Below are 22,418 nucleotides of genomic sequence, written 5' to 3'. Positions count from 1 at the left end.
AGACTCACGCTTTGAATCCATTTGAAACACTTCTTTTTGATCTTTATTTGTTTTCTTGAAACCCAAAAAGCTTTTAATTACAGTCATCACCATATCTAATAAAAACATTATTGCCTATGGATCATAAGACTCCATAATATCAGGTACACTCTTTCAGATATGTGTCCTTAACATATATTAAAATTTCAACCTAGTGTGGTAATTCTGGGTAGCAAATATTTTACATTAAATGCCCAAATTTCTTTAGGAAGCAAGCACGATAAAGCAAAGCGGAGGAGCTGGGAGAAAAAGTGAAGGGACCTCTGAATGTCTGACACCAGAGAAGTCACTTTGAGGTTTCATTTTACACGCGGAGGGAATAAGCAGAGAATCTGCGGCTCTGAGATAAGAGCTTGCGCTGCTGTGGACTGAGCAAGAAGGTGAGAACCTCATCTCCTGTTAACATGCCTTTCTACTGAAGGAGAGATGAAGGGCAAAGTGGAAAGAGAAGAAGAGCCGGAGCAGCTCAGCCTCGTCTCAGGTCATGAAGTTTCTGAGCCACGCTCTCCAGTTCAGACTCGATGGCAGCCAGACTTTCGATCTCAGCATCCTGATGACAGAAGAGAGAGAATCAGGCCATTAAGTCCTTTTAAAAGGGAAAGAAGTCTCTTATGCACATCAAGGCTGTTGATAATTTTAAATAAGTGTTTTCTATTTTGATGTTTTGTATAAATTTTGTCAATTATTTCTGTGATGCAAAGCTGAATTTTTAGCATCATTACTCCAGTCTTCAGTGTCACTTCAGAAACCATTTTAATATGCTGATTTGGTGCTCAAGAAACATTATTCTTATCTATGTTGAAACTACTGTAGTTCTACTGCTTAAGATTTTTGAGAACAAAAAAAATATTTTTCAAGATTCTTTGATAAATACAAAGTCCAAAAGAACGGCATGTTGCCATTCAAATACTCAATTAATACTTAAAAACTATTTATAGTAATATAACTATAACTATAAACATAACTGTAATGACAAATTTAATGATAACTATGATAATATTAAGTACAATGACAAATTTAACGTAACTTGCGTGACAAACGTGCAATTCTGACTTTTTTCTCAAAATTGTGAGATAAACTCACAATTGCGAGTTATAATCAGAAATGCAAGATATAAACTCACAATTCTGAGAAACGAAGTCAAAATTGTGTGATATAAACTCGCAATTGCGATTTTAAAATTGCAAGATATACTCGCAATTCTGAGAAACGAAGTCAAAATTGTGTGATATAAACTCGCAATTGTGATTTATAAAGTCAAAATTGCAAGATATAAACTCGCAATTCTGAGAAACGAAGTCAAAATTGTGTGATATAAACTCGCAATTGCGATTTTAAAATTGCAAGATATACTCGCAATTCTGAGAAACAAAGTCAAAATTGTGTGATATAAACTCGCAATTGCGATTTTAAAATTGCAAGATATACTCGCAATTCTGAGAAACAAAGTCAAAATTGTGTGATATAAACTCGCAATTGCGATTTTAAAATTGCAAGATATACTCGCAATTCTGAGAAACGAAGTCAAAATTGTGTGATATAAACTCGCAATTGCGATTTTAAAATTGCAAGATATACTCGCAATTCTGAGAAACAAAGTCAAAATTGTGTGATATAAACTCGCAATTGCGATTTTAAAATTGCAAGATATACTCGCAATTCTGAGAAACAAAGTCAAAATTGTGTGATATAAACTCGCAATTGCGATTTTAAAATTGCAAGATATACTCGCAATTCTGAGAAACGAAGTCAAAATTGTGTGATATAAACTCGCAATTGCGATTTTAAAATTGCAAGATATACTCGCAATTCTGAGAAACGAAGTCAAAATTGTGTGATATAAACTCGCAATTGCGATTTTAAAATTGCAAGATATACTCGCAATTCTGAGAAACGAAGTCAAAATTGTGTGATATAAACTCGCAATTGTGATTTATAAAGTCAAAATTGCAAGATATAAACTCGCAATTCTGAGAAACGAAGTCAAAATTGTGTGATATAAACTCGCAATTGCGATTTTAAAATTGCAAGATATACTCGCAATTCTGAGAAACAAAGTCAAAATTGTGTGATATAAACTCGCAATTGCGATTTTAAAATTGCAAGATATACTCGCAATTCTGAGAAACAAAGTCAAAATTGTGTGATATAAACTCGCAATTGCTATTTATAAAGTCAGAATTGCAAGATATAAACTCGCAATTCTGAGAAACAAAGTCAAAATTGTGTGATATAAACTCGCAATTGTGAGTTAAGTCAGAATTGTGAGATAAAAACTTTTCTCAAACAATTTTGAGAAATAAAATCGCAATTGCTTGATATAAACTAGCAATTGCAAGCTATAATGCAGAACTGCGTGATATAAACAAACAATTCTGCGAAATAAAGTCTGAATTGTGTGATATAAACTCGCATTTCAGAGAAATAGTCAGAATTTTGTGACATAAATTCACACTTCAGAGAAATAAAGTCGCAATTGCGTGACAAACTTGCAGTTCTGACTTTTTTCTCAGAATTCTGAGATAAACTTGCAATTGCAAATTATAGTCAGAATTGCAAGATATAAACTCACAATTGTGAGAAACAAAGTCAAAATTGTGTGATATAAACTCGCAATTGCGATTTATAGTCAAAATTGCAAGATATAAACTCGCAATTCTGAGAAACAAAGTCAAAATTGTGTGATATAAACTCGCAATTGCGATTTAGAAAGTCAAAATTGCAAGATATAAACTCGCAATTCTGAGAAATGAAGTCAAAATTGTGTGATATAAACTCGCAATTGTGAGTTATTAAGTCAGAATTGGGAGATATAAACTTGCAATTCTGTAAATATATCTTTTTTTTTTTCTCCTCCGAACTGGACTTTATAACTCACATTTGCGAGTTTATATCTCACAATTCTGAGAAAAAAAAGTCAGAATTGCGAATTTATACCTCTTATATTTTTATTCAGTGGCAGAAACGGGCTTCCATATGACTTGGAATCTGAGTCATATGGACCATTTTAATTTCATGATGGATTTTGTTTTTTGTCCTTTTTGGAACTTGACTGACATGGTCACCATGAATTCACTGAAAGAAAAAAATCTACTTTTGTGCTTCACAGAAAACAATACTCTGTGTTTTAATCTTTAGGAAAACATGTTAGGGCGACTAGGTGTCATACCCCTGTCTTTCTGCTGCCGCTGCCCTCTTCGTCTCGTTTGTCCTGTGGTTGAGTTTGTGCCATGAGCTGCAGCTCCTGCTCCTCCGGGCTCCTCCACAGCTCCCCCTCCTGATCTCCTTTCTCCTTCGAGTGGTGTGGTGCTTCCCAGTGCTCATCCAGTTTCGGGCCTGCCTCTACTCTCTTGTGGGACAATTTGTTCACACGACTCCAGCGCTTGACTCCAACCTCTCTTTTCTTCTCCTCCTCCTCTTCCTCATGCTCTTCTTTTGAATGTGTTCTCTCTGCTTCAGCTTCCTTGTGCTCCTCGCTGTCCTCCATGATGGATTGTTTTACATCGGGATTCGCTTCATGATCATCTGTGGCTGTTGCCCCTTCATATAAAAAAGGAACAAAGTTATAATTATTATATCGAATCTTCTCTATTTTCTCTATCTCCGTCTCTCCTCTCATTATTCCACACACACACACACACACACACACACACACACACACACATGTTGGGTTTACATGTTTTATGGGGACATTCCATAGGCGTAATGGTTTTTATACTGTACAAACCGTACTTTCTATGGCCCTACACCTACCCTACACCTAAACCTAGCCCTCACAGGAGATTGTGCACACTTTTACTTCATCAAAAAAACTCATTGTGCATGATTTATAAGCCTGTTTCCTCATGGGGACCTGAGAAATGTCCCCACAAGGTCAAAATCTACTGGTATTCCTATCCTTGTGGGGACATTTGGTCCCCACAACGTGATGAATACCAGGTACACACACACACACACACACACACACACACACACACACACACATTTACTTTAGTGCAGCATCAGCAATCCCAGCACTCTTCTAAATGAAACGCTCTCTCTTGCCAGCTCACGGCTCACTGCTTGATGCCTCTTATCCTAAAATATAAGCCCCCGTCCCGTCCTTCTATCTGTACTAATGATCACAGATTCCCAAATTATTCTGTCTGTTAACAAACACACTAAAGCAAAGTCACCTAAAATGTCTAGCATTTTTTACCCAGTTCCTCTGAGATCTGAGAGCCACTTTTAACAAGCTCCAGGCAGCTGGCTGATCTGGATGGCATCCAACATCAATTATTGAATCGATTCAGCAGGCCACAGCGCAGCGTGGATTTCATTTCATAGATGGAGGCACTGTCACATCGGCCTGTTCATGGAGCACTGCTAAATTCCCCCATCAATCTTCATTCCCCATCCCTCCTGCCTGCCTCTTTTTAACCTCGTTGTGTCTTATACACAATCTCCTGCTGTTATTCCCAACCTCTTCAAAGAAATAAGCAAATGCCTGTTATATAAATTCTCCCTGGACATCCCTGTTACTCTCAGTCACACTTTTCAAAGAGTAGTGATTATGTTGCTATTGATTGAATGTAGGAGGGTGACAGTGGAGGGTTAGTAGGAGTTCTATGGCTATTTGTTCATCTGCTGAGCTTTCAGCCGTACACACCTAATCATGACTTGATTATGATACTTTGAAGCCATTCATGTCACAAAAGTATGATACAATGACTAAATAACAATTGTAAATATTAGTGCGTTAACAACGGTGGAGCTAGGGTTGAAACCCCACTCACAACTGCTGCTTCTGTCTCTTTCTTCCTCTACAAGAATTGCGTTTATTTCGACACAGAACATTTTTACAACCAGTCGAACTTCAGTAGTGAGCTGCGGTCAGATTTGATGTTGTCACATTCAGCAGCGGCAGCTCTTAAAGTAATAGCAGCGAAATAACCTAATAACTCAGCTGCTGTGATGTCTGTTAATCAAAGAACAAAGAAAAAAGAGAAAATCAAAAACTTTTGTAGCTTAAAGGATTCATCTATATTTTATTTAGGATTTAGTGTTTGATAACTTGCTAAATTCCGTTTCTGTATATCCCCTACTTGTTAAAGATCACAGGTAAATAAGGGGTTTATGTGACGATTGTTTTAAGTTCACTGTAAATAAATGATGTTACTTTTTAAAGTCTAATAAGCTTTCAATTATACTGTAATGTTGAATGGCTATAGTCAATGGCTTAATATTAGGGGGAAAAAACAATTTCCTAGTAGTGATACCTGCCTTCAATCATAAAAAAAGATGCTATTAAACAAATATTACAAATATACTGTCTTTACATTGTTTTTACATTAATTTGAAGACTGAATGTAAATTTATTGCAATATGAAAGTATATTTAAAAACTTTAATGTTAGGTGTAATTAATCGCAATAATCACAATTTCAGAAAAAATGTGTGATTAATTATTTAATTACCTTTTTTTAATTAATTGAAAGTGTTAGTAGATATGCTAAATAATGTGAACATGACATAAAATATAAGGTGAAAAGCCACAAAGTGAAGAAAAACACTCTATAATTATAGCTGCAAGCAGCAATTATGGGGCCAAGCACACCAAAGGGAAAATGAGGAGGTAAGCGTGGCATAGAGCACCAGACCAGCTGCAACAATGAGTAAAAGGAAGCCATTTTAAAATGATTTTAGTCAAAATGACAGAAAAATTATGTAGAACTGCAGAAGAATTATGTAGAACTGCTAGTAAAATGATTTAATGGCAACATAATGCCAACAGTTGGTGCTGTTATCAAATCGATGTGGTGTGTTTAGTGTGAGGTGACTAAGGCACACACAAAGTTTGGTGTCATTATGTTTAAGCTTTGCAGAGTCATTTTGGCATCAAGCCTAAAATTCGTAGTGGCTCTGTACAAAAACAGTTTCATCTATCAACATGAAATCCATAACCTTTTGTCAGCACAGTCTGAAGATGATCTGACTCGATTTTGGTGAAAATTGGACGAACGGTCTAAGAGGGGTTTGAAAAAGTATGTTTTCAACATAAATCAAAATGGCAGACAGAAAGTTTAGCCCACAATGGCATAATTGGAATATTTGAACAAGGAATATTTTGAGACCAGTGTCAGTACAATAGGCTACTGCAATCAAAAGTTCTTCGCATTTTTGGAAATTTCATAATTAATGGTTAATAAATGGTTTAGTACTCTTGAACAGTATTACCAAATGTATGTGGTGTGGTCAGTGTGAGATGACAATGTCAATATGTCATAGCTTTGCAGAAATACAGCCTCAGATGCCAAACAGCATCTTTCCAGCAAATTTGTTGATGCCCCAAAACGAAAACCATTTCTTACTGGACATCGACATAATTGTTTTTTTGTTTTTTTGTTTTGTCAGCATGGTCTGAAGGTCAAATTTGGTAAAAATCGGAGTAACGGTCTAGGAGTAGCTCGCAAAAGTAGATTTTCAACATAAATTAAAATGATGGACAGGACATTCATCCAATTATGGCATAATTGGTATCGATGTTCTCGGCATGAAACAAAATTAACAAAATTAAGCATTGTTTGGAAATTGGTTGATCTAAATTGTTATTATCTACTTATGTATGTAAATTACAATGACTGTATGGTTTTGAGTCAAATCTTTTCACACTGAGGACAACTGAGGGACTCATATACAACGATCTGTTCAAAAGTTTAAATACACAAAAATGCGAAAAATGCTGGAAATCCAAAGAATTTGTGGGACCTGAAGGATTTTTCTGAAGAACAACAGGCAGTTTAACCGTTCAGGACAAACAAGGGACTCATGAACAACTATCACTTAACAAAAACACAGCTGTAGATCAATTAGGCAACGACATAGTATTACGAATCAAGTGTATTTAAACTTTTGAACAGGGTCATTTTTATAAATTGAACTATTATTTTCTATTATTGCATTTTGTATGATCTCTCTTTTTTGGTAAAAACATTTAGCAGATTCTGCAAGGTGTATGTAAACTTTGACATCAACTGTAAAAAAGAGCTATCAGTTTGAAACACTGTGTTGTGTTATTTATAGCATTAGCAGAGAGAGTATTTAATGTTTATTTATGAATCAGAACTGAATCAAAGGAAATCAGAATTGAGAGTGTCAGAATCTGAATAAATCAGGAGTCTAGAACATCTGAGTTCTGTTGGTGCTGTGGAGGAGCCTGGAACAAGTGAATTTTCTTATTTCTTTGTGTATTCCACACTGTGGCAGTAGTTTCTGGCACACATTCAAGGACTATTCATCTACCAATTGTACATCTGCAGTGGCTTGTTTCCAGGTATCGAGCCAACACAAGCTTCTCAGCAGAAGGTCTCTGAATTTGAGAGGCCCATCGGGCCAGTAATGCGTCCTTACACCTAATCCACAGTCACAATATTGCTTGTGATCTCATATCATAATAAATAAGGCTTTCAACTCAAAGATAAACTCAGAAAGTAGTGCATGGCATTACCATATTTATGGTGAGGCGGTTCATTTTCCGTCTTTTCCGAACTAGAGTGTTTCTTCTCCTCTTGTTTCTCCTCATCCCTTTTTGTGGCCTCCTCCAGTGACTCTCGCTCCAGCTCTGGGTTTATGGAGCTGGAAATGTGATTGTTAGGACTCTCGTCTTCTTCACGCTCTTCTTCCTCAGCAATCAGGTTCCGTTTTTGAGACTCCTGCTCTGTCTCCTCACTCTCCCTGGAGCTCTCCTCTTCTGCTCCTCTCTTCTCTGCATCTTCTTCTGGTTTATCCATAGAAACCAACATTGACTGATCATCTGTAGGATGGTAAAGGGTTACACTGAGGTTAGATGCTCATTTTTGTATTATTTAAATAAAGAAAGAAATTGTAATTATTCTCTTTGTTCAGATTTGTTTTCAGATTTGATAGATAGACAGACAGACTGATAGATAGACAGATAGATTTGTTTTTGTTTCTTTCAGGTCTCTAAGTTCTAAGCATTTAGATTTGATTTGCCTGTGATGATTTCTGCTACAGTGCCTTTTAATGAAAGTGCAAGGCTGTGGAACAGACTGTTTACATGATTTATTTTTATTTTTAATTTGGATCAATCTGTCTGACCTCAGCTGTGCAGTGCTTGCAAATCGACATATAGATGGTGTGTCCTCCCTGAATAAGTAAACTGACATGGCTTAATATGAGTCGAGTCTGATGAACCGCTTCGGATGAAAATGTAATTGCAATGCAAGCATATCATAGAAATAGATGACATGGTTTTCAAGGTTAGCACTTTTGAATGTGCTCAAATGAAATGCACAGCTAAGTACAATGACAGCCCACTCACAAATTAAGGGATAGTTTAAAACACAATCAGTGTTTTACTTGATTCTGACACTCTAAGTACAGAATGATATTTGGCACCCACACACTTGTGCCCACAGACTTGAAATATGACATATCCAAGACAAAAGTCCAGGATGGTGGGCATAAGAAATTTTACAAGCTCAAGATTGTACCACAAGTAGTGTGCATTTGCACTAGCAAGAAATGATGCACAATAGAAGAGACAGATGTGCCCTCTGCCCTGATTCTGTCAGAATCCTGCTAAGTGCATCGCTACAGAGCAGAACACAGTGATTCACACTAAAATGTGCTTTGTGAGCACTGGATGACTGTCTTTTGTCCTTTTGAAGGGTGACAAGCAATGCTAAATCAAAGTAGCATGCGTTTTTGATGGAATTTAGGCTATTCTAAGATTAGAACAATCTCTTTATCTTTTTTCTCTTATATGCAAAGTGTGTGAAAGAGTGCATGTAAAAAGAAAAAATATTAAACAACCCATACACCAAAGTAATATATGTACATATGAGGCATCACTGTGGAAAAAATATTTCTCAGCTTTTATTTACGTTTGAACAAAAAGTGTCATGTCCAAAATTGTTCATACCCTTTGCAAACTGTCACAGTCTATGTGAAAATCCAAAGTTCTATACCATTCCAAATAGTCCAAGCTGTTCTAAAGCATCCAAATGACCCTGATTCATTGGGAACAGTTGTTTTAATCAACTCAACAGGTGAAAAACAGAAGCTCTCTGCTGTTGGTTTGTGGACAGTCATGGCTAAGACAAAGGAGCTCACTGAGGACCTGCGGCTACACATTGTGTCTGCTCACAAGTCAGGAAAGGGCTATAAGACCATATCTAAATGTTTTGAAGTTCCAGTGGCTACAGTGCGAAGTATTATTAAAAAATACAAGACGCTCCGCACTGTGAAAAATCTCAGAGGACGTGGTCGGAAGCCAGGAGGATAGTGAGAGAGGTAAAAAAAAGAATCCAAGGATTACCACCAAGGCCATCCTGATGAATCTGGGCTCTGCTGGTGGCAACATCTCAAGGCAGACAGTCCAACGGACACTGAACACCGCTGGGTTCCACAGACGCAGACCAAGGAGGACACCACTTCTCCAGATAAGGCACACAAAAGCCTGCTTGGCCTTTGCAAATGCTCATCTGGACAAAGAAGAAGACTTCTGGTCTTCTGTTTTATGGTCAGATAAAACAAAAATTTAATTGTTTGGCCACAATGATGTAGCCTTCATTTGGCGTAAAAAAGGAGAAGCCTTCAACCCTAAGAACACCATCCCCACTGTCAAACATGGTGGTGGGAACCTAATGTTTTGGGGGTGTTTTTCAGCCGGTGGACCAGGGAACCTAATCACAGTAAACGGCACCATGAAAAAGGAGCAACACATCAAAATTCTTAACAACAACATCAGGCAGTCTGCAGAGAAACTTGGGCTTGGGCACCAGTAGACATTTCAGCACGACAACGACCCAAAACACACAGCAAAAGTGGTGAGGAAATGGTTAGCAGACAAAAACATTAACGTTTTGCAGTTTGCAGCCAGAGTCCTGACTTAAATTCAATTGAGAATCTGTGGAGGGAGCTAAAGATCAGGGTGATGGCAAGGAGACCCTCCAACCTGAAAGAGTTGGAGCTCATGGCTAAAGATGAATGGGCAAAAATACCAGTGGAGACATGCAAAAAGCTGGTCAGCAGTTATAGGAAGCGTTTGATTGCTGTAATAGCCAATAAAGCCTTTTCTATTGATTATTAAGAATAGTATGAATAATTTTGTACATGCCACTTTTTGTTCAAATGTAAATAAAAGCTGAGAAATCTTTTTTTCCACAATGATGCCTCTTGTACATTGTCTTATTATCTTTTGGGAGAAGCCTGTGTCATTTCCGGTCAAAAAAAAACTTGCTGGTTGAATAAAAGTTACTTTAAGTCAGAATTTGCTAGGGGTATGAATAATTTTCATGTACAATAATCATGTACATGCATATCAAGGAAGGCAGTGTCTCTTCAAAAAACTGGATGAGAAAAATATTCATAGTATAAAAATAAAACAATGCATATGTTACAAAATCTAACATTAAAAAAAAGTGTATGAATCACTAATTTTTCTAAAGAAACATTGTCCAACAGTGACACCGGCAGGTAAAATTACAGTGTCTCTCTCACCTCCCCTGAGCTCACTGAGTTTTAATAGACCCTCCCTAAAGTGTGTGGTGAGTTTGGCGGTGGGGGTAATTGAAAATGAATAGGGGAAAGTCATGTGAGAGGAGGCAATGCCTCCATCGTGATATGACTGAATATGACTGGTTATGATAGATATACTTAGATATAACCACTTTGTTATGTCAAAAAAAGACTAGAAATGGCCTGAAAACATGATCTGTGGGAGTTTTTAGTGAGTAATCAGCTTGGTGAAATTTGGTGATCAATATTTACTGAGCTTTGATGACTGATGACCTGAAAAGTTCAAAAATAGTTAAAAGTTAACTATCAAATAGAATAGCTGAACATAAGTTTACAAATAAAATATTTGTAGGACCTAAAGGATTTTTCTGAAGAACAGCGAGCAGTTTAAACTGTTCAGGAAAAACAAGGGACTCATGAACAACTATCACTAAACAAAAAACAGGCGTGGATCATTCAGATAACAACACAGTATTAGGAATCAAGTGTATGTAAACTTTTGAAAAGGGTCATTTTTATCAATTCAACTATTATTTTCTCTTGTGGACCATATGTAAATGTATTTTATGTAAAATATCTTATTCAGGTCAGTACTAAATAAAAAATAACATGCATTTTTTTCTTACTTTGGTAAAATAATGTATGTGAAAACACATATATGTGTGACACATATACACAATATATGTCACATATATTATATTTCCGTATGAGAATGTAAAGAAAGACATGAAGATGTAGCAGACTAGTACAGACTCATGTATCATGGCAATTAAGAAGTGGGTTAATCTCACCTGCAGTTTTAATCGTGTCTCTAGAGAGGCTGGTCACATGATCAGGCATGTCTCCTGGGCGTTTCTGTGCTCTTTCACTGGCTCCTGAGAAGCAGTTTGGTGGGGAAATGGTCACAAGCAGACATAGCAGCTTCTTGGCAATAAAACAGAATCTATGGGCTCTCTTTCAGAGTTGTGACACACTTTTCTACTTTACATTTCAAATGACCTACTGCTGCCAAAAAAGCCATTAGCACCCGACTGTCATTCTGCTGCCATTAGCGTTTCTCCATAGGAAACAGAGTTAGTTCATGCTGTCCCAATCAAATCTGGAGCATCTGCCTCTTACCTTCCGCAGCGATATCTTGCAGCTCTCGGAGAAAGTTGCGATGGCGCAGGATGCTCACAAGCCTGTCATCTGAAAAAAAAAAAAAAAAAACAGTACACCTCACACACAGCTCCAAACTCCAAACCCTATTTTTAGCAGTCAGCACTTTACTTTATTTTTACATTATTTGCATTAATTGCCCTGAAATTTACTGCCTTCTCCTGAGCAGCACTATTAATCATCCGGCCCACTGAGAGAGAAGAGAGGAAGTAAAAGCAATAAAGAGGGGGAGAGGAGAGATTTGCGTTGAATTAGCGTTGAGTCAAGCTTTTCCTTTTCTGCTGACCGACAAAGGGTGCATGCAGAGTCGGCTGCTCACTCCGTGGCAAAGCTGTTCACTCTACACCGTACTTTCTCTCCCAAAATGTCTGTCGCCTTATTTCTCTGCCAAGCTTCTTTGCAGTCTGTTAAAGTTATGGTAGAAAATTTTGACAGCTACAGCTTTAGTTGCCAGAATAGTACTGTAAAAAGTACAGAATTGACATATAATGGATAAGCATTAGGGGATGCATTTTGGTGTCTGTATATTAGACTTATTTTATCATCGAGATATACAGTTTTTATTGATAGTTTGAATCAGTTTTTGTTTTATTTTTATATTGTCCATTTTTATTTTAGTTGAAGTTTTAGTAATTTTTATGTTTTTTGTCATTTTTATTTCATTTTATTTTTAGTTATTTAAGTTACACTACCAGTCAATAGTTTTTGAACAGTTAACAGTTTCATAGTTTTATGTTTTAATGTTTTATTTGATTGAAAGTAGAGCAAAAACATAAAAATTGTGAAATATTTGTACTATTTAAAATAACTGTTTTCTATTTGAATATATTTTAAATGTAATTTATTTCTAATATTTCAAAGCTGAATTTTTAGCATCATCACTTCAGTCACATGTGTGTCTGACGACTGCTGTGGGGTTATCGGCGGTGCCCGACGCGGACGTTGCGGCCGGCCGAGGCCTGGAGCCTGGGGCCGGGCGTGGCTTGTGTGCCTGTGGGGAGCGGTGTGCGCTGCCTCGGCTGCGAGTGACTTCGGACTCGGCGGAGAGGGACGACAGCGCGTTATGTGCCCGGGACGCCTCGAACCACCGTAAACCATCCTCATTGTCAGAAATTGCAGGTGACAACTCATCTACTCGCACCCCAAAGGAACATAAAGCTAATCAAAACAATAACCCAATTATACCCGGAAGAGAAAAGTGTGGACACCAGAAATGGTATACAAACCCAGCTGTTGTAAAGAACAAGAAGTGGAAAATTTTACAGACTGTTAACCATTCTAAAATAATATGGGACCCCAAAATGAAACCTAGGGGATTATTTGGGGGACATCTTAATATAAGAAGCCTTGTACCTAAATCAGACCAAATTCAGCATATTTTAACAGAATCCAATCTTGATTATCTTAGCCTGTCTGAAACCTGGCTCCACGCAAATTCACCATCTGCAGCAGTTATGGTACCAGGTTATCAAATTTATAGAAGAGACAGAGTGAGATCTAAAGGAGGCGGAGTCATGGTATATATAAGGAATAGCATTCAGTGTGAAGAGATAATCTTGGCAAACTGTGATTTAGAATATATTGCTTTAAAAATTATTTTATCACCTCAAATGTCATTTAGTCTTATTGTAATTTATCGTCCTCCGAACTCTAATATTGATTTTTATGAAAACTTACAAACTATGCTGATAAACTGCAATTTTGACAAGGAAGTAATATTAATGGGGGATATGAATATAAATTGGGAAGACAGATTAGCCAGGAAAAATCTCAAACAGATAACAGATCGTTTTGATCTCACACAACTAATTAAAGGGCCAACAAGAGTAACACAGTCCACTTCAACTCAGATTGACTTGATATTTAGCAATAGACCGGAAAGAATTATAAAATCTCTAAACATGTTTACTGGGCTATCTGACCACAATCTAGTACTTGTGGCCAGAAAATTATCAAAAAAGAGATTCAGTGCTTGTACTGTTAAGGATCAGGAATCGTTCAGAATACCTAACAAAGACCAGGAAATCTTTAAAAACACAGTAAATAGTTTAAACTGGGACTCCTTGTTAACTGGAAAAGATGTAAATGAGGGAAGCAAAATACTTTCAAGCAAACTACAGTGTATTATTAAAGAATTTACCTGTAGGTTTACACACAGGAAAAAAAGAAGTAGCCTCCCATGGATAACAACAGATGTCCTGAAAAAAATGAAAGAGCGTGATCTTGCACTAAAGAGGGCCGTTAAGACAAAACTATCCCATGACAAACAGCATTTTGCTATGCTAAGGAATATTGTAACAACTATGTTAAGAAAATCTAGGGCCAACTTTTTTCTGACCATAATCAGTGAGGCAAGAGGTAACCCAAAGATAGTCTGGGACCAGCTGAAAATATTAATGGGGCAAAAACCTACACTAAGAAAATCTCTTGTACTAACTGTTGATGGAAATTGCATTACGGATCCAGCTGCAGTAGCCGCAACACTTAACCAGTATTTTGTTGACTCGGTTGTAGCCATTGCCGAGGGCTTCCCTCCTGTAAATGTTGAGATGTGTAAAGTTCCATCAATAGAACCTAGTTTTGTTTTTCATCATGCAACTAAAACAAACACTGAATCAATTATAAGAAAACTTAAACTGTCCAAATCTAAAGATGTGTATGGGATGGATACAACTATGCTCAAAAATGTTAGTTCAGCACTAATCAGTCCCATCACAAAAATTATTAATCAATCCATACACCAAGCAGAGTTTCCAACCATATGGAAAACGGCCATTGTATCACCTATTTTCAAATCAGGAAACCCACAATCTATCTCTAACTACAGACCTATTAGTATTTTGCCTGTAATGTCTAAGATTCTTGAGAAATGGATATGTGAACAAATCAAAGATCACTTAAATAATAGTTCCTTTCATCTTCATGCGCTGCAATTTGGATTTCGACCTAACCATTCAACTGAGTCAGCAAATTGTCATCTCATTGAAAAAATCAAGTTACTACTTGATAGCAATAACATTGTAGGTGCAGTCTTTCTTGATCTTAGAAAGGCATTTGATACAGTAAACCACCAGATCCTACTGGCTAAATTATCTACTTTTAATCTCTCAGACAGCGTAATAAAATGGATTCACTCGTATCTTACTCAGCGTTTACAAACAGTCCGCATTGCTAATAGTCAGTCTGAGTTACTTTCTGTGTCAACTGGCCTGCCACAGGGCTCTATATTAGCCCCGGTCCTTTTTTGCATGTATGTTAATGACCTGCCATTGATATGTCCGGACGTTAATGTTCAAATGTATGCTGATGACACAGTTTTGTATGTACATGGGTCTTCAAAAACTGAGGTAGCTGTCAAACTTACAAATGCAATGGTCAATGTTACAAATTGGTTAAATCAATGCTGTCTACAACTTAATGTTTCCAAAACTGTAGGCATGTTTTTCACGAAATCACGTAAAGTAACCAAAGATGCAGACATTATAGTGTCAGGAGAAAAAATACAAACTGTCCAAGAATTTAAATACTTGGGCATTCTCCTGGACAACAAACTCAATTTTAGGTCACACGTAAAGCAAACCTGTAAAAAAGTAAAATTTAACCTAGCTAATTTTCGATTTATTAGAAATTCCATGTCCGTCCAAGCTGCAAAAACATTCATGTATTCAATGATTTTCTCTCATTTCACTTATTGTCTAACAAGCTGGTCTCAGACTAACTCCACCACCTTGATACCATTACAGTCTTTATACAAGCAGACAATCAAAGTACTTGACAAGAAATCAAAACATTTTCATCACTGCTCCATTCTTTTAAAACATCGTCTTCTAAGTTGGGACAATCTTATTAAGTACACGAATGCCTGTCAGACATACAAAATCCTACATGGGATGGCTCCATATCCTCTTAGTGAATTTGTCAGTTTTAGAACATCTACACACAGAATCACTAGAGGAGTGTCTAGAGGTGATTGTATTATCCCACTTAGGAAAAGTGCTTTTAGTCAGTCAGTTTTCTCTGTCAAAGCCTCTCAGGAATGGAACACTATCCCAACAACAATTAGAGACATCAGTACATATAATTTATTTCGCTCTCACCTAAAACATTGGCTGATTAGTAATCAGACCTGTCAACACTAAAACACTGCTGTTGCCATCCTGCTTTCTACTTGTGAGTGCGTGATTCCTTTCTGACCTTTGCATACTATTTTATGATTGTGATATGCTTGTCATTTTAATATGCAGTTGTAATTTGTTCTAATATGCTTTATTAATGCTTGCTATGTATACTGCTGCTTTTATGTCTTTTCTAAACTCTTTGCTGCTGCTTTTTGTGTTTTCAGAAATAATTTTATTTGTATCGTACTGTTTTTTTTACGCTACTGCTGCCTCTGCTGTAATCAATCAACCTTGCGCAAACATGTCGTTTCCTATTGCTGTTTACCTCACTGTTTATACATTTTATGCTTTTTCTAGGGGGCCATTGTACAACAGGCCTACAGGACAACAGATGAAAATTAGCCTTTGGCTAACTCTGGCATGTTACAGATGCTCTGTTTTTAATATGCACTGTCCTGCTAAATAAATAAAACTTAAACTTAAAACTTAAACATGATCCTTCAGAAATCATTGTAATATTCTGATTTGCCACTCACAAAAAATGTATTATATTAAAAACAGCTGAGTAAATTTTTTTCAGGTTTCTTTGATGAATAGAAAAATCAGAAAAAAATCTTTTGTAACATTATAAATGTATTTATCATCACTTTTGATCAATTTAAAGCATCCTTGTTAAATGTATTAATTTTCAAAAAGATAAATTATATATACACACACGCACACACTGACTCCAGGCTTTTAAATGGTACAGTGTAAAATGTTACAAAAGCTTTTTATTTCAGATATATGCTGATTTTTGGATATTTTTATTCATTAAAGAATCCTAAAACAAAATTACTCAACTGTTTTAAATATTGATAATAATAATAAAATAATAACAGCAACTCAGTATATTAGAATGATTTATGAATGATCATGTGACACTGAAGACTGGAGTAATGATGCTGAAAATATAGCTTTGGTCACAAGAATAAATTACATTTTAAAATATATTCAAAAAGAAAACAGTTATTTTAAATAGTACAAATATTTCAAAATTGTACTGTTTTTGTTGTGCTTTGGATTAAATAAATGCAGGCTTTTTTCTTTAAAAAACATTAAAAATCTTAAGTGTTCAAAAACTTTTGACTGGTTGTTTAACTAAATTAAAATTAGAAATGGGCAACTAGCTGAAATTAAAGAAATAAATTGTATTTTTTATTTTATTTTAGTTATTTTAGAAATTGCCAACTGGCTGAAATAAATATAGTTTTTATTAATTTTATTTCAGTTTTAGTTATTTTAGTTCATTAAGTTACACTACCAGTCAATAGTTTTTGAACAAGATTTTTTGTTTTAATGTTTTATTTGACGGAAAGTACAGCAAAAACAGAGAAATTGTGAAATATTTTTACTATTTAAAATAACTGTTTTCTATTTGAATATATTTTAAAAGGTATTCTTTTTCTGTGATTTCAAAGCTGAATTTTTAGCATCATCACTTCAGTCAATCCTTCAGAAATCATTCTAATATTCTGATTTGAAAACAGCTGAGTAAGTGTTTTTCAGGTTTCTGTGATGAATAGAAAGTAGTGAGTAATGATGGAGTAATGATGCTAAAAATATAGCTTTGTTCACAAGAATGAATTACATTTTACACTACTAGTCAAAAGTTTTTGAACAGTAAGAATGTTAATGTTTTTAAAGAATTATCTTCTGCTTACGAATCCTGCATTTATTTGATCCAAAATACAGAAAAAGCTGCAATACTGTAAAGCATTTTTATTAAATAAATGTTTTTCAGGTTTCTGTGATGAATAGAAAGTAATGAGTAATGATGGAGTAATGATGCTAAAAATATAGCTTTGTTCACAAGAATAAATTACATTTTAAAATATATTCAAATAGAAAACAGTTATTTTAAATAGTACAAATATTTAAGAATTTTACTGTTTTGCTGTGCTTTGAATCAAATAAATGCAGACTTTTTTTCTTAAAAAAAAAACATTAAAAATCTTAGTGTTCAAAAACTTTTGACTGGTAGTTTAACTAAATTAAAATCAGAAATTGGCAACTAGCTGAAAAAAAATATTTTATTTTATTTTATTTCAGTTAATATTTGATTTATTTCAAGTAATGATCTTTATGGTTTTATTTTTAGCCATCTATAATACAATATAATATAATAAATACACTTTTAATATATTTAGGTAAGGTAACTAACAGTTAACAAAGGTTTTTCTTTTTTATAATAACTTTTTTAGTGTCTTAATGAAATTCTGCTTTTCTCAACTTATCGGTCCTCGTCTCTCCTTTCCTCAATCTCTGTCCTTCACTGCTTCTTTGTCCTAGACTCATTGTGTAAGCCTCTCGCATAGTATTTGATTTCACTGTTGTAAGCGTTATCTCGGTAACAATACCTGCTTTGCTAACAGAGTGATTGATTTTCCAACTATTAAAGTATCAAGGAAAAAAGACCCTGCAATGTGACTGAACAGTGCACGGCAAAACTTCACACTATGACTCCTGTCTGTGCTAAAGTCATTTGTTACTTTGCACCATTAACTTTCGACTATCAGAAACGTGCAGTCACAGCAAATGATGGCATATTGATCATATCGAGAAGGTCACTGCTGATGGCAGGAAAGAAGCGCACCCAAGTGCAACTAAATATACGGAAATAATAGCAGTCCAGGTGTCACTAATGCAGAAACTCACCAGCGCTGAGGGCTTCAAGGCAGTCCTGGGACACTGGGATGGGATGAGGCTTGGTCAGGGCATCTGCAATTACCTCCACGATACACTTCATCACCTATAAATAGACAGAGAAATAGACAGTAAATCTGAATATATTTTAAAATCTATTTCTGTGATGGTAGCCATTACTCCAGTCTTCAGTGTCACATGATCCTTTAGAAATCTTGGGGTTACTATATGTAATGCATCCTTGTTTTTAAACAGCAGTGTGTATATATATATGGACTCTACACACTTATGCGATCAATGTGAGAGAGGACACAGATGCACCATGCCAACAATATCTTAAAACCCCCCATATCCAGCCATCCTTACTGTCTTACATTTCACTTTCAATCAATGTCATTTCCTCCTCAGTGCTTTGCTTTCATCCCTTTCGCCAGTCTCTGCGATTTGTTTGGCTCCACATTCCCCCAAAGTCAAGCATTTCTCTGCTGTCAGGGAAAAGCAGCCTCTCTCAGTAAGGCCAAAGTGTTGCTGAAATGGCATTATCATTTTACCGAGACGAACTGCGTCTGTTTGTAACTTGACATTGCCGATGTCTTTTCCAGCAAAACTTCAGATCTCCACACATTTCAGACTTTTCTACTTGGAAAGAAGCATGTGGCAATCTCAAAGTTAAATGAGTGCAACCCAACTTCAATTTAAGTTTAAATTCAGTTCATCATAGTTTAAAAAGCACAGTTTGCAGTCATCTGTAGTTGGTAGCCTCCTCTGAGTAAGCACACATGGCACCAGCTGTCACTAGGCTGAAATCGTGTTGTTGAGTCACTGTCTCACTTATGCTGCTTTCCTCCACACTTCCTGACAACATGGACTATGGCTGCTGCCATTCTGTGCATCCTTATGTTCCAAAACGCTGCTCCAAATACACATTAAAATAATACGGTACAGTAAAGAAGCTGAAATCAAATATACCGTTTGTTAAACAATGATTTATTAACTCATACCTTCACATCCTTATCGTCCATGTGACCTGGAGAGACAGGTACCGAGAAGACTAGAAACAGAGAAATAGCTTTGATAAGCAAAAACACAATGCTATAAAATATATACATATATACACTACAAGTCAAAAGTTTTTGAACAGTAAGAATGTTAATGTTAATTATCTTCTGCTTACGAATCCTGCATTTATTTGATCCAAAATACAGAATAAGCTGTAATACTGTAAAACATTTTTATTATTTAAAATAACTGTTTTCTATTTGAATATATTTTAAAATGTAATTTATTCCTGTGATCAAAGCTACATTTTCAGCATTACTACAGTCTTCATTGTTACATGATCCTTATGAAATCATTCTAATATGCTGATTTGCTGTTCAAGAATTTGTATTATTATTATTGTCAATATTTAAAACAGTTGAGTACATTTTTTTAGGATTCTTTGATGAATAGAAAGATCCAAAGATCAGCATTTATCTGAAATAAAAAGCTTTCGGAAAAATTACACACTACCATTTAAAAACTTGGAGTCAGTATGATTTTTTTTTTTTTTTTTTTTTTGTGGGGGGGTGGAAATGATATAAATTAATACTTTTATTTAGCAAGGATGCTTTAAATTAATCAAAAGTGACGATGAAGACATTTATAATGTTACAAAAGATTTCTATTTTAGATCAAAGCTGTTCTTCTGAACTTTCTATTTATCAAAGAAACCTGAAAAAAATATACTCAACTGTTTTTAACATAATATACCAATGTATTTATTTACCTCATGTATTTATTTATTTATTGTGAAAGACTGAAGTAAATGAATGAATGAATGAATGAATGAATGAATGAATGAATGAATTTGATCTTATGGTTTTAAAAACACCACCATTTTTAATGTATTTATTATTTATAATGTATTTAATGTATTTGTTTTTCTATTGTGAAAAACTGAAATGAATGAATGAATAAATTAATTAATTACTGAATTAGATCTTGCTGTTTTAGAATTACCACATTTATTTATTTATTGTGAATAATTAAGTAAACAAAAAAAAACAAATTAATAAAAATAATGTGATCTTGCCGTTTTAAAAATGCATAATTTATTTATTTATTGATTTATTGTGAAAGACTAAAGTAAATGAATGAATGAATGAATTTATTTATTTATTTATTTGATCTTACAGATTTAAAAACACAATTTTTAATGTATTGGCAATAATGTTTTTTGAGCAAAAAAACTGAATATTAGAATGATTTCTGCAGGATCATGTGACTGGAGTAATGATGCTAAAAATTCTGCTTTGAAATCATAGAAATGAATTACACTTTAAAATATATGCAAATATAAAACAGTTATTTTAAATGGTAAAAAATATTTCAAAATTTTACTGTTTTTACTGTACTTTGGATCAAATAAATGCAGGTTTGGTGAGCAAATGAGACCTCTTCAAAAAACATTAAAAATCTTAAAGTTCAAAAACTTTTGACTGGTAGTGTATAGCAAATCAACCTACACTTAACCCCGGGTTAATGTCTGCTTAAACCCTGGGTGAAGGCTAGTTTTAATCTTTTGTTTAAATACCAAAGGTACTCCAGTCGTTTAGCAACAAACAACCAATCACAATCGGCTTCAGTGTTTAGTTCATTAAATATTAATGTTCTTTGAACAGTCACACAAACTTTCACGCACTGTTTGTAATCTGAGGGAAACCTTTAAAATGTCAAACAACGACGGGAAACGCTTTAACGGACGCATTGTTAGTTTTGCTGTATGTTTTATAGGTTATAAAACAACCAGAGTGGAACTACGTGGGAAGATTTACACAAATAGACAAGCGGTTATTAAAACTGGTCGCTTGCTGTATTTGTCTAATTAATGATAATGCACTTATGTAAATAAGACCATTAACCCTGAGCTTACAATGCGATCTCTAAAAGACGAAGTAGTGACACTGTAAATCATGTAACAAAATAAACCACGACTAGTCTACGTTTACAAACGTCATGTGAGAAGGCTTTTGTGCTCCTCACAAGTGTTTTATCCGCTGTCCTTGGTGCTGACAGAGACTGACATGTAGAAAACGTACAGTCAACAGAATCAATACATCATCCTAAATGACACTAAGTATTCCCACAATAACTTAATACATTACGTGATTATTTGTACATCTTGCACACTTACCAAAATTCACCAGCACCACGAGAGCAGCGCATCCTCTTGCGATCATTTTCGTAATGCGAAGTGCAGGCAACCGTTCTGTTAAAAGTGACAAACCGTCGTGCCGGAGGAAAGCGAATGACCGTTAGTACTTTCCTCTCCTCAGAGTGAATGAAAGCACTCGCTGATTTATGGATGCATTATGCGCATAAGGCGCCTGCTCTTGTTTGTTTCGCCGGATCACAATGCCTCAATGTCACTACTCACTACTGCAGCGATGCCGCCTTTATATAGAAGACTTGATGAAGAGGAAATGACATCAGTATGAAATACAGCTGCTTAGTTCGCTATCTACTAAATGGAAAGTTAATAATTATAATAATTATTATAGTACTGTATATGCATACATGGATGCAAACGACTGCTATATGTTGCTTTAATTTCATACATTTTGCTGTATTTTTACTTAATAATACACATAATATTCATACCACTTACTATGTAAGTAACAGAATTTGATTTATTATTTGGGGTCCCATATTTTGTATAGGGGTGTGTTGGGTCTTCTAAATAAATATTTGTTTATTTTTTCCCCTAAATTTTCTAATTTGAAAATGCATCACATCATTAAGCCTTATATCTGATGGTGGTTTGCTTCATTTTCAATCTATTAATACATATCGCTTGAGACCAAAGGCAAGCAAAAGTATACAGTTGAGGTCAAAAGTTAACATACACCTTGCAGAA

General features: G+C 35.3%; 1 protein-coding gene across 1 annotated transcript; it reads right to left on the bottom strand.

The window, feature by feature from the left end:
• Positions 1-63: 63 nt before the first annotated feature.
• chga (chromogranin A) lies at positions 64-21,945 on the bottom strand. The gene is made up of 8 exons (XM_073816589.1): positions 21,696-21,945; positions 19,522-19,571; positions 18,533-18,626; positions 11,679-11,747; positions 11,351-11,434; positions 7,525-7,830; positions 3,209-3,579; positions 64-589 (listed from the first exon to the last, which is right to left on the bottom strand). Exons 1-8 carry the CDS (start codon positions 21,739-21,741, stop codon positions 506-508), a joined length of 1,104 nt encoding a protein of 367 aa, XP_073672690.1. The 5' UTR covers positions 21,742-21,945; the 3' UTR covers positions 64-505.
• Positions 21,946-22,418: the final 473 nt, after the last annotated feature.

Source organism: Garra rufa, chromosome 13 (assembly GCF_049309525.1).
Source record: "Garra rufa chromosome 13, GarRuf1.0, whole genome shotgun sequence".
Classification (NCBI taxonomy): domain Eukaryota; kingdom Metazoa; phylum Chordata; class Actinopteri; order Cypriniformes; family Cyprinidae; genus Garra; species Garra rufa.
Note: the sequence above shows the minus strand (reverse complement) of the source record. Positions and strands in the feature narration are given on the sequence as shown.